Source organism: Vigna umbellata, chromosome 3 (genome assembly GCF_029865625.1).
Source record: "Vigna umbellata cultivar VRB3 chromosome 3, Vumbellata_1.0, whole genome shotgun sequence".
Classification (NCBI taxonomy): domain Eukaryota; kingdom Viridiplantae; phylum Streptophyta; class Magnoliopsida; order Fabales; family Fabaceae; genus Vigna; species Vigna umbellata.
In genome coordinates, this window is record NC_142167.1 from 47,841,836 (window position 1) to 47,855,613 (window position 13,778).

The window sequence follows — 13,778 nt, forward strand, 5'->3', positions numbered from 1 at the left end:
TTTGTATAAGTAAATTTATTGAGTTTGGAAATCAGAAGAGGTAAATTAGAATTTTAGACAAGATTAAGTGTGAAAAATCTTTTAGATATTTTAAAAGATAATTAAATATGAAAATATCTTCTAAGTATTTTTATAATTATCTAAATCTGTTAATTGTTTAAAAGATATTGCAGTGTAAGATAAAAGATTTTATTAATAGAAAAATTAAAATATTGTTCAATCAAGTCTTATACAAAGAGAACAAGGAAAACAAAAAGGGAACTAAACACTCAGCACTCTGTACTTAGCAAATTTATTATTCCTTCCATCTTTATTTTCATCATGTATTTCACTCCATCTACAGAGAATTAAGCTTCTAGGGTTGTTCTACGGTAATTTTTTCTGAGGTTAAGTTGAATTAATGTTTTTGTTTCTTTTGATTATTGATTTAAGTTATCTTTCTTATATGTTTTTCATCTCTCAATCATGTCAAAAGTAATGATTTTTAAGTTTAATGGTTTCTAGGTTTGATTAAGAATATACTTTGATTTAAATTTAGAAACTTTCTTATGATTACTGAGAATGTATTTCTATTAAATTTTTTATGAATAATCTCATTTTTTATTCAGAATTTACTTTGGTTAATTGTAAGATCGCCTTCAAATTAATTAAGAATGTATTTTAATTAATTTGAAACTCAAACAATGATCAAATAAACAATGATTTGTGGATAATAGATGATAAATCTATATTGAGAAAACATTTAAATTAGACTATTTTATTATATTTGTTTTAAAGTCTCTTATTTATTCTTCCATTAAACAACATTCTTCATTATGATAGATTTTTACTTTTAATTTTAAGCATTGCATTTTATAAGAGTCGTATTTGAAAATCAATTTCGTATTAATTTGATAACATCAATGACAACTTATCAAATTTGGCATACGGAAGTTAGTATTTTTAATATTTTGAATTTGACTTTGATTTTTATTTGTTTTTTTTCTAACGCATACACATTTAATTTAGTTTGAGTTTTTTTTGTTGTAGTTTAGTTATTTTTATTGTTAGCAAAGTCTTTGTTTTTGTTTTAATGAATAATTTCTCTTGAGAAATATTTAAGATTAGTTTGAAAGTACTCTGGTTAAAAAAAACTTAGTAATTAATTTGTCTATTGTGACACCTTTCTTGGAAGTGGATCCAAACAATCTTACTTATTTTTTATTTAAAATCTTTTTCTAAAGCAATAACAAGAGAAAAAAAGATTTAACAGAAAAACAACTTCAGACAGACTACGGAAAAAGAGATTGCAATTTGTGCGTTCTATTGAGGAAACATCTTCCACATATGAAGCTACTACATACCATCTCTATTTTCTCGATAAATACACCCTTTAATCCTTCACCTGATTCTGACCCAAACAAAATGACACAAAAAACTATTAGAAAATTAACCACTTCTCTTACTTTTGTAACCCAAGTCTTTTAAGACACACTTTTAGGATGTCTTCTATACCACTCTCCTACACCTCCCTTTTTTAAGGCTTGCATCTACATACGTTTATTCAGTTATGAAAGACAATAAAATGTACTATAAGTGTAGAAATGGGTGACGATACAAACCAAATCATGCATAAAGATTGCTTTAAAAAAAATAATGTATAAAGACCAACTTAAGAATACAGATAAAACCTAAAATATATATTAAATAAAAAGAAAATTAAATAATTAGGGTGGTTTAGCTTATTTAACAACAAATTTAGACGAAGTTAATTCAAGAATTTTGATACCTTATTCCACCTACGCTGTGTTCTTATTATAGAAATCCCTATTTTTAGCATACTTACTTCCTTAAGCCAAGTAGACAAGAAGGGAACTCAAAACTTGCCCTAATAAAAATAAAATAAAACAATATACTTTGACCAATTGTAATGATCCTTAACCAGCAACAGAGTCAGCGTGGCTTCATGTCCAACAGATATGATATTGATTCTGTTCCATACATGTTAACCAGCTCTTCCTGTTTCACCATATCACAATCAAATTAGTAATCTTGGAAAAAAAATGCACAACATAATAATAATAATAATAATAATAATAATAATATACCAACATGGTCATCAATTCAAGACTCATAATTAACTTCCTTGCAAACAATGATCAAATGATGGTGATTAAATAATTGTTATCTAAGAAACTAACTGAATGTGGGCATCATCACGAGGGCAAATTCAGCCAGAGTCAGGAGAAAGAGCACGACCATAATGCAAGATAACTGGTCTTTTAAAATTGCAGAGGTTAGGTGAAGACCCTGTGAGTAAGATAAAAATACAGACTCATCATCGTACAAGGCTTTTAGACAAGATATATCATGGTTTCTCTCTTAAGCCCCATGATGGACATCTTTTTGGCTTTTGGGTTCATAAGTGATATTAAAGATAATGGTTTAGCTAGATAGAGATTTGGAGACATTGGTTGGTTGGTGCTTAACCATATTGAAAAATCATTAGCCAAGACTTAATTCTTGGTTCGTAATCTTGGGAATACTCAAAAAGCTCCCGCTGGACTGGGAGTATACTAATGGTAAGTCAACCGGAGGGAAAAGAATACAGGAATTTCACGTCATAAAGTCCCGCATTCATAATAACGAAACGAGATTTGCAAGAACCAAAAAAGTGAAAATTACTCATTTTCATTGCCTTAAAATGAGTTGGGAATGTAGTGTTAGGCCAATCTCATTGACTTTGGATCTTCTAACTAAACAAGGACCACAGTCTTTTAAAGGACCTAAATACTACATTTGAATGAACGGTAAATAATTCAAAAAATGGGCGATGAAGTTTAAGTGATGGACCTCTATGGCATCATTTTCATTGCAGATTTCCAGACATTCCTCAGAAAGACTCTTGAGCCTTTGTGTGAGCATGGAGTTTTCATCCTTAAGAATTTCCATTTTCTTTTGTAACTCTTCACATTCTCTCTGCCAAAATGCAGATGAAATTGAATACAAACTTCAAGAAAACAGTAAGGTTTCCAGAAAGAAACCAATACTATGTCACAAAAAAAGTAAAAAAAGTCAGTTAAAAGCACAAGTAAAAAATTGCTACTTCTGTATTGAAGATATGATTTGGCTTTTAGAAAGCTCAGAAATATTGTTTGGAAGAGTTCTGTCCCACGTTTTAACAAGTGGGGTGGTTGTAAAAATACAAAATAACCTATGAATCTTGTAAAGGCGCGTGGGTTCTTTTTTGTAATTTTGTCAAGAGTTTACATAAACTTGTAAGCTTCCATAAACTAGATCCGTGGAGTTGACTCAAACTCGGAAGAGTTCACATAATAGAAGAAATAATATTAAAAAGCTTTTTAATAGGCTTAACAAAAAATACTATTATTAACATGACTAATAATTCAACATTTCAATTTCATGATAAAACAAAATATAAAATCACAATAATAAAGTGTAATAGTTTATCAGTAATAAATAAGATCAAACTACATAAAACACCAAGTTATATATAAATTCAGAAAAGCATAAGTTGTTGAAGTTTTTTAGAAGGACTTATTTTCTTTGAGTCATGGTAAGCAAAAATTACAATAGATTTGAAATCTATTGACTCACTTCTTGACTCGAGAGCTTATACAAATTTACATGAGTTTGCAAAATTTACAAGACTTTATCCAAAAAAGAGTTTGACAGAAAGTTAACTCGTTTTATTCTACCTGGAATCATAAAACTATAGGAATTTATGAGTTAACTCAAATTTGACAACTATGATCACAAGTAAAACAACAAAACAAAAAGAAACTAGATGGAGATAAAATGTGAAGTAGGCAAAAAGATTAGGACAAATTGTTTAAATTAAAACAATTATTGTATTTGATTTCGATTACTTAATCATGCTTAGATCATTACAAAAGATACTAATTTATTTAGGGAATATAAAAGAAAAGGGTACAGAGGTTAGACGAAAAACTTCCAAGCAATACTTAAGTTAGAAACATAGGAAATGAACCAGAAACTTCATTTTACCTTTTCAATTATTCTTGAATTCATAGAACAATGTCATATTTTTCTGTAATTCTAAAGATATAGCAACAACAGATCCACAAAATCTGTAATTAAATATTATCTTATTTAATTGATCCCAATAACAAAAGATACAACTTGTATTTAAGCAGATCAAATCTGCTACAAATAAGAAAAATAAATCACACATTAACCGGAAACAAATATCCTACAAATTACAAAAAGAAAATAATAAAGATATTGCTAAATAATAAATCTGATCTGATTCATATTTGTTCCTCTTACCTTGAACCAACAAATCTGAACAGATATAACATTTCTAATTTATCCATATCTCCATAATTTATATCCACAATATTTTAGTAGTATGTATGTTACCTCTTTCCGCATCCTTGATCTCCTAGCAGATTCTCTATTCGACTGTCTTTTTCTTTCTCTTCTTATTTCATCCTCTTCCTGTCAAAAGAAAGACACCTCTGTATGACATAGTAGACACGGTAACATGGTCAAGAATTAAACACATGCACATTTGCAGCTAGAATGCTAAAAGTAATACGGAAATAGCATTTCACGTGAAAGGCTCAATTGAATGGAATGAAGTGTGGAATATCAATGTTAGAGGTGAAAAAACATTCATGTGGCTTTGTCTAAATGCTTGAGTTTTATCCAAGACATTATGATATCTTCCGATCACATGGTAGAATCAACCGACGAATTGTCTATGTTTCAAGCTTAAAGGGCACTTGTTTAGGGGGTTGTCAAAGATAATATCATTTTGTGTCTATTGACAATCAACATTTCGTTTCCATTTTAACTCTACAGTCATGTTTGCTACTTTGTTAATTATAAATGGCTTATACAGAAGAGAAAAATAGATGGAGTTAGTTCGTATAACCTTTTCTTTCTTTTGGTTTCGCTCATAATATATTTCAACATTGAATATGTAGTTTAAGATACAAAAGCACAATTACATCAACAAAACCTTTTTATATATGCATATATTTTCAGCATAATAATTTAAAAGGGATTTTGCAATTTATATTAATAAATTGATTGTTCTTGCTTTTTGATAATCTAACAAATAAAAGTTAATCAAACAGACTGTAAAATCTATATAAGTTTGGCTTACCAACTTCACAAGTTCAGTGTTAGTGCCAATTGCATCTAGGCCCGTCTCCAAATCCTGATTCAGTTGGATTGAACTTGCTGCAGAGTAATGAGAAGGACTGTTAGTATTGGAAAACTGCCTTAGTTACATTTCTTTGGGCTGCCTTCGTTGCAGTCTCCTCCAGCACCTTTATTGTGCTGGGTAGGGAATGTGTTTAGTCCCACATCACCTAATGATATGACCAAAGTATTATTTATAATAGGGATTAAGCAGTCCTCACCTTACAAGTTAAATGTGAAGTCGCGTTGGGTCAAAAAGCCAGATTCTAAGAATTAATATGAATTTCATTAAGAAAAACATTCTATGCATCTTCCTTGTTTTGAAATATCAGATAATAAAACATGAATTTCCATTGTTCAAACAACCAAGAGAAAAAATTATGGTCTTAAAATATATACCATTTTCAAGCATCAAATTACAGTGTTGCTTCTTAGTTGAAGGAAAATCCTGCAACATAAAGGATATCGTCAGTCTTTCTCAGCCAAAGATTCTAAGCATCTTGAACTACACAATAAAAAAGTGAATTTTTAAGCTTTACTAAGTAACCAGTTTTCAAATGTTCTATAATCGTAGCAGTAATAGAACACATATTGCATTCCTCAGCCATATAAATATACCTCAATAAAAAAAAATAGGACGACATACATTAGCAGTGACAAGGTCTTCATGTAGTGATCCCTTGTTTTCATATGCTTCACTGTGGCACAAATAATATTTTATATTTTATTTAGGTTTGGACAAATATGATAAAAATAGTCCTAGAACAAAACGTACCTGCACAACACTCTATCCTTGTTTTTCAGTATCGAAGATTTGCTTCGATCTCCTCTTGATTCCTTAGGTATTAAACTTTTAGGTTGTAAGTTTCTAGCACATTTTTTTATTGAATTTAGGTTTTGCTCGCCAAAAGTCCTGTGTACTATTTCTGAAAAGGCCAGTACAGCATCCTGACCGAAATGAAAAAGAAGTTGTACTGTATGCATCAGCGAATATATGAAAAGATACACTTGATCAACATGGAAATTGCTGTAAGAGGGAAAAATTAAGTTTAATCCTACAAGAGTGTGAGTACACATTCTATTAAACCTGCACCAACTGCAAACTAGAATTTGATAGAAATTATGGTTGGAAAAAATATTTTATGTACTCCGTATAAATTTATTGAAAGATTTAGGATTACCTCAGATACTGTAGGTTTATTGGAGAGCTTCATTGGATCCTGCAAAACATTAGATTGAAGTACTGTGCTGTTTGCCTGGACCAAACAACAAAGAATGTGAAAATGAAAGGTGAAACTGATAGAACACCAATTGATAAACTGATAAAATATTGTATTGAACACTGAAATAACACACACAATTCAGTACAACACTTGTTATTCCGGAGACTACGGTCTCCTATAGAGAGTGGCTACCAACCACAAATAACTACACCTTTCCTAATTACAAAACCTACTATGAAATACACACACACACATATATATACACTCCTAATAAATAGCTGTCAACAATTATTTTCTATGCGTAACTGCCATCATGCAATTTCTAATACAGAACTGCTCTAGTACAAAAACAATAATTTTCCTGATAATTAGCTAGCCAATTCATAAATGGCCCCTTTATTAACTAACTAGTATCTCAGTTCCTATGAGAAACGTGTCCCTTTGTCGTAGGCAAAGAAAGAAACCTCATATAATAGGAAAATATTACGTATATCACTACCTGGTTTGGCCACATGTAGAGAGGCATGTAACCAGCTGCGTGTTGATATAAAAAGGGAATCGGAGTAGACGCAGAATTGTTATATGCCTATTTAAAAGAGATGTACACAGTCAACTTTTTTATACGCGACAAACACCAAGTATGAATGATCTAAATACTAACACAAATTGGTTCCAACCGGAAAATGTTTTTCACCTGCATAGGAGTCCAGTGTGTTGGCTTGTCAAGAATTTCCTGCTAGAAACAAAAAATAGAATAAAATAAATTAGAATGTTAGCTAAAATCAGATTGCAGAAAAAGAAAATTGGTTAAGATGGCATTGGCATGATTACTGACATCTTCAGGCACCAAATAATTGTAAGCTGTATCAAACATATTAGATTTTTGTGTTCCCATCACGCTTGAGAAGCTTCTAACTCAGTACCTTTCAATATGAACAACCACTTTTAAATTAAAAATAAAATACCAAGTGAATGAGAATCCATAAATGAACATGGACGGGTTCATTTAAAAATGTGAGCAAGCTGTGCTAAAGAAAAATACAAACAACATAAGACCACGATCCTTTTTCTTCGAATGCATTTTCTTCAGAAGGATAATTGTCAAGAAATATTTGGTAAACTAGATTGAAAGTTGAATTTCATCAATTAATTGAACACACCCACTCAAATTGGCATTGGCAGATAATGGATGATCAAGTTTCATCCATTCAAACTTTCAAGAAACAAAGAGAATAACTGTTTCATTAGTACTTATTTGAAAAATCTTGTAGGCTAGTTTGAACGAACTTCCCAATAAGCTCTCTAAAGATAAAAAGAATGAAAAGAAAAATTAGCTTATACAACATGTACTAATTTGTGAAAGTTTTTCTCATATATATTTTCTCTATTTTTTGTGTGTTTGTAGTTTCTCTATTTTTTTTAAAACCTGTGCATAAGCTAATTTAGCTTATGGATAAGTCAAATTGATCATTTTCTTCTTAATTTTTTTCCCGAAAAGGATCTATGGAGAAGCTAATCCAAACATAACTTTTATAAAACAACTATAAGCTTAACTACGAAGCTTCCTATAATAAATTAAGGATCTTAATTTTTGAAATAAGCATAAAAAAATTTACAAGGTTATGACACTATTTCCATAGGCCCAATGAACTCTTCAAAACGCTTCCCAAATAATATCCAAACAAATAATAAAGGTAACTAATTTCCATTTAAAAAATATAAAATTGAAACTGTTCTCTCCCTTGCCCCCAAATTTTTGTTCCTTTCAATTCAACACGGACAGGCATAATGAGGGAACCCTCTGTACAAAGAATAAACACTGCACTGCCATAAAAAACCAAGAACATAAATGCAAACACATTCCCAAATTTTTGTAATGCAAAGATGCTCACAGAATGAAAATTGCACTGTCGGAAATTCTCCAATAAAATAAATTCTACAAACTACAAGACGAAAAAGGGTAAAAAGATAGCATAGAAAAGACGAGAAGATAAAGCACATAACAAACACGTTTGAATCATTGAACAATAGCAATAAGGGGAAACAAACAAAAACAAATTAAAAAATTGAAGCAATTAAAATCTAAAAAGGTGAAATGAAAGCTTCAAATCTAGCAGAACTGAAAGAGTAGCGCATGAGAGAAAGAGAGAGAAGAAGGAGAAGAAGAAGAAAGGGAAAGACGAAGAAGACCTGTGTGGCGCGAAACACAAACTAGTGTGTTGTGAGTGAGTGTATTATATTGTATTAATTAATAAATAAATAGAAAAATAGAACGGAAGCACTGTTTTATTATTTTGAATTGTAGAGGAAATTATATGGTTCTTCATTAATAGGATTACAATTTGTTTCATAATGAAATAATTTTTTTTTCTTTTACAATTGAGCGAAAATCAAACCGTCATTTTCAATAATATCTACGGCCACTTGTTTTTAGGTTATAAATAAATTCATATATAAGATATTATTTTTCATTTGTTCATACAGCGTAACTTTATTATTTATTCTATAGTTGTCTTATATAAGGTAAAATTTTTATTTTTAATCTTAATAAGTAAAATATTGACAATTGCACGAATGCATTTACTTATATTATAATTTAAATAAACTTTAGTTTATATAATTTATTTTATCTGTTATATTATATACTTTACTACTTCGAGATATAGTTCGACATATTAATATTAGTATACGAAATATTTGTTTTATTTTACTATTTTAAAATATTTCATATTGTATTGTATGTTTAATTAATTTTTACGTTATACTTATTTCAAACAATTTGTGTATCTATTTAAAATACGTTTATTTTTACTTTATTTTAGATTTAAATAAATATTTTGTGAGAATTGGTATAAGATTAATAATAAACACACAATAATTAATATATATATATATATTGAAAAAAAATAACACAAATTAAACAAAAAAAATTAGGATAACATTAAATATCTGAAAAATTTAAGGACTACTTTGAATAAAATTGACAAAAATAGGGATCAAAATATGTATTAAGTCAATTTTCTTAAGAGGATTTAATAGGAGATCTTAGAGACAACTGTAAGTTTAACAAATTGTTTCGGTTTAGGGGATCGAGAGACTGCCTCCTTGTCCAAATAATCATATGCTTCCAACTTTTGATTGTCAAGTAGTCTTTTGAGTCATTCGGTCTGTTAAGGAGTTACCTGTAGGAAGCACTCTAACCCTCAAGTTAGTGACTTTGTTTAATAATGTTGTGATAAGAAATGAATTATAAAAAAAAAGTATCATCTACTTCAAAGTCAAACCTATATTTATAAACCTTGTAATGAGTTTTCAATTAAGTCTGACCCATTAGTTACTAATTAATGACTTTTATTATTTTCATTAATTACCCATTATTGACATTTATTGCTCATTAATGACTTTTATTGCTCTAATTAATTATCGGTTAATTATCGCCCCCTGACCGGTCGGCTGTTGTTGGATGATCGACCGCTCCATTTGTGGTTGTCCGGACGGTTATACAATACACAAATGAATCAAAAAAAAATTAAACAAATATTGCTTTTTAATACTAGTTATAGATAAATGACATGTAATATAAAGAGATGGAGGATAAAAATATTTATGCAAGTTATTTTTATATTGATTCATGTGATAGTGTAATATTATGTTCAATTCTCAATCATCATCTTATCAAGTTCCACTAAAAAGACTAACATTGTGAAAATAAAAAATAATTATTATTTGCACCTTAGCCCAAGTGGCTAAACACAAAATATTGTTTGGACTGTAATCACTTTTAATTAAGATTGAATATTATTTTAAAGCCAATCACTCTTGGTTAAAACAACTCCAGTTTTATTTGAATACACAACCACTTCTGACTAAGACTAAGTACTTTTTTGGAAAACAATGACTCTTGGCTAAGGTTGAGAATTCTTTAGACAACATCCATTGTTGGTTAAATTGCATATTCTTTGGACAATAGTCATTCATAACTAAAAACCTAAAATGTTTATAGCGAAAGTGATATAAAATATGACTAAATCGTCACTAAAAGAGAGGTTATGTCTTAAGACGAATATAATATTTGGTTCAGTCTTATAGGTTGTTTCCAAACACAAACAATGTTCTCTCTCACAACTACAAAGACTAAGGATATATTAAGATACTATGCTCGCTTTTGTCCAATACTTAAGCTTTTTTTCTTTACAAAGATCTTTTATATAAAGAGCTTAAAAGAAATTAGTTATTGCAAACCCTTTGCAATTGTTGTGAAGGTCTTCTTTTTCTATTGATTTGTTCTTGCATACGAGCATGCTTTAAGGACATTAAATGTTATTGACTTGGCAATGAATGTGCGTGACTTATTTGGCAAGACCTTTAAAGCCTGATAAAGCTTTATATACTTTGGCAAGTATCTTATTTCTTCTTTTTTCGAGTAAAGCATAGGGTTTGACATAACTAGCTGACTTCACAACATTGTCGTGTTGCCTTTTTTTCATAAAAGTTGTTTACATGAAGTAGCTCTCAACATGTTGTTCAATATATCTTGATGATGGCAATACATTGTGTGATACTATCTATTGAAAGTCTCACATCGACTGAGATAAGACCAATTTAGAGTATATATGTAGATGTAAATCTCACCTTATAAGTCGATTTTATGGGGTTGAGTTAGGATTAAAGTCCACTTCTTAATATAGTATCAAAGTAATGGGTTAGAACCTACCCTAGTGAGATTTATTTTTGTTGGGCATATCATTCCACTTGTTATTGGACCACTCATTAATGTATAGTCTCTTACGATATGTATATACCTAAGCGTGAGAGGGGTGTGTTGGAAGTCTCACTTCGACTATAGATAAGGTCAATTTTAAAGTATATATGTAGGTGTAACACTCTCAATAGAATGAAGAAGTGTACAACTCTTACAAGCATAAAATAAGCATTGATTAAAGTTTGACGTGTTATGAAATGCTTAAGGCTTACACTTGTCAGATATAGTATACTCATTATTTGTTCAAGCAAAAACTTATTTGAAAAAGTATACTTTATTGTGTATGTTTAATCAAAATCTTATTAGACTGGGCATGTGCATAACTTTTGAGTATGTAAGACAAAATACACTTTAAATAATGTATGTGTATATCAAACCACACAACTTGCATTTGTTAGGCTAGTTTAAGTACTTTTAAGAAATTATATTTTACACTTGGTTGTTTAATCACACAATAAAAATCAAACAAATAATCTATTGAACTTGGATTTAACAATATTTGCCTTTTTCATGGTGCTTAACAATAAAGTTTAAACATGTATTTTTAAAAACGCATTTTCACCATATCAGGTTTTCATAAATGACTTTTAAGATAAAGAAAATGAACTATAAAGTAGAAGAAAAAAATGGATTTAAATGTTCTTCTTCTCTTGAACTCCTCGTCACACATATATTGTTTATTGAACTTTCTGAAAACTTTTACTATAACTCACTTAGCTTAAGCTTCTTCTTTTTTATTTTCTTCCTTTTAACTAAGCTCTCCTTAAGCATAATCAAAATCATCAAGTTTTATATTACTTTAACCTTTATTTTTATCCTTTCTCCATACGAGGATCATCAAAAGATGACCTTAGACCAAAAGATAGATGTTTTCCCCCTTAATTGTAACTTTATTCTTTCGATGAGTTTGAGAAACTTGAATCTTTATCTCTACCTTTTAAGGGTGCTGGATGATTTTAATAATAATATGTTAAATTTTAATTGTACAAACTTAACATAATAATTACTACAAAGACATGGTTCCATCTAGTCAAATTGACTTAAAAAATATTTGCTTTAATGAGAACATTTTGCTATACAAATGACATGTTCTCAGGTATTGAGTTTACAGATGTTGTGGAGGGGTTTGATAAAAAACATATTTCATACACACAATTATAATTTTATTATATGGTGATTCCAACTTCTATTTGTCTTATTTTTTTTGTTTTTAGTTTATTTTATGTCATTAGTAATAAATTAAGTTCATTTTTAATAACTGCTTTAAATCTGTAATTTTTAGGTTATCTAACATTTGCTTACTATTTTAACCACAACTTTTTTTTGTAGAGATTATTATTTTTTTGTTAATTCCAGTTCCATTGGACTTTTCTATTATTTTTTTTATGATTTTTAAAAGTTAAGATTGATTTGCTAAACTTTTGTAATGAAATCTTATGGGTTTGACTTTTGTAATTGGACTTCTAACTTGATCAAAGTCCAAATTAAGCCCATAACTGTTTCAGACTTTTTTTTAAATTAAGGTTTAGGTAAAAGCCTATTGGAGGTCAAATTTTGTCCTAAAAAAGATAGAAAAATCAAGATCAAACAATATGAATTGAGTTATTGGATCTATCGTTATTATTTGCATCGAGTTTGTTCTCTTTTTCGCTAATTTTGATTTTGCTATGTGATTATTATGGAAATATTATAATTTAATATGAATTGAATTGAATGATATTGTAATTTAATTTATATAATCAATTTAGTCAATTGGTTGAATTAGTTAAGTGTTCAAACTAAGATTGAATATTTAGAAGACTATGATTTCTAGACTATTTGATTCTTTGAAATTGTGGATTAATTTGTGTTCTATTTTTTACTTTTTGTTTTTAATCTTTTATTTTTTTTCAATTTACATTTTTCAATTTTAAATCCCTAGACCCTTAATTTTATTTTGTACCAAAAAAATACTAAAAATTAAATATAATTTATTATGTTGAATTGATCTAGGTTGTGCTTTGTACTATATAATTTAGAGAATCCTAGATTTTTTTTTATTTCACCTTCGTAGTGAAAAATTATAATCTTAGGCATGTGGTTCAAAATACATTTCGTCCTTTGTGCATAACACTTATCCATTTGTTAGAATTTTGTTTGATGAATATTATTTTCTTGTGAAAATAAATTCTTTTGGTAAGTAAATTTTCTTGAGTCCTTTGTTGTTAGTTTTAGATGATGTCTCTTATTTTTACATTAGAAACTTATGTGTTCATATTTATTAAAATTATGGAAAAACAACCTAGTTAACATGCTTATTAATACACGTTTTACCTTTTTAAGTCATAGTAATGGTCAGATTTGTGTAATGCATGTTTAAGTAGTGTCCTTAATTAGAATTAAGATTATTTCCATCACAAAGGATAACTTCAATTTATCAGTCCTCTCCTACTATTAAATATAATTAATATTTATCAAGTTTATATTTTATTATATTCTATTATCTTATCACAACAATTAAACAAACTTCTAATAATTCCACACGAGATAAAAAATTAAGTAAAGGTTTGGTAAGTTTAAAAAATCGTAATGAATGAAATTATATAGTATATTGAAAGAGTTCAACTATTATTTTATGTTAA

The 13,778-nt window shown here is 28.8% G+C and overlaps 1 protein-coding gene across 3 annotated transcripts; it reads right to left on the bottom strand.

Moving 5' to 3' along the window:
- Positions 1-1,658: 1,658 nt before the first annotated feature.
- LOC124835614 (G-box-binding factor 1-like) lies at positions 1,659-8,631 on the bottom strand. Of its 3 annotated transcripts, none has more exons than XM_088110752.1 (12): positions 8,586-8,631; positions 7,231-7,318; positions 7,090-7,128; positions 6,895-6,981; positions 6,354-6,428; positions 5,948-6,120; positions 5,819-5,870; positions 5,572-5,620; positions 5,135-5,211; positions 4,384-4,461; positions 2,833-2,958; positions 1,659-1,998 (listed from the first exon to the last, which is right to left on the bottom strand). In XM_088110752.1, exons 2-12 carry the CDS (start codon positions 7,288-7,290, stop codon positions 1,933-1,935), a joined length of 882 nt encoding a protein of 293 aa, XP_087966878.1. In that variant the 5' UTR covers positions 7,291-7,318; positions 8,586-8,631; the 3' UTR covers positions 1,659-1,932. The 3 variants fall into 3 exon arrangements, with proteins under 3 accessions (XP_087966878.1, XP_087966876.1, XP_087966877.1); XM_088110750.1 differs by having other exon boundaries at positions 7,090-7,131; positions 8,586-8,604; XM_088110751.1 differs by lacking the exon at positions 8,586-8,631 and having other exon boundaries at positions 7,231-8,534.
- Between the last annotated feature and the right edge of the window lie 5,147 nt (positions 8,632-13,778).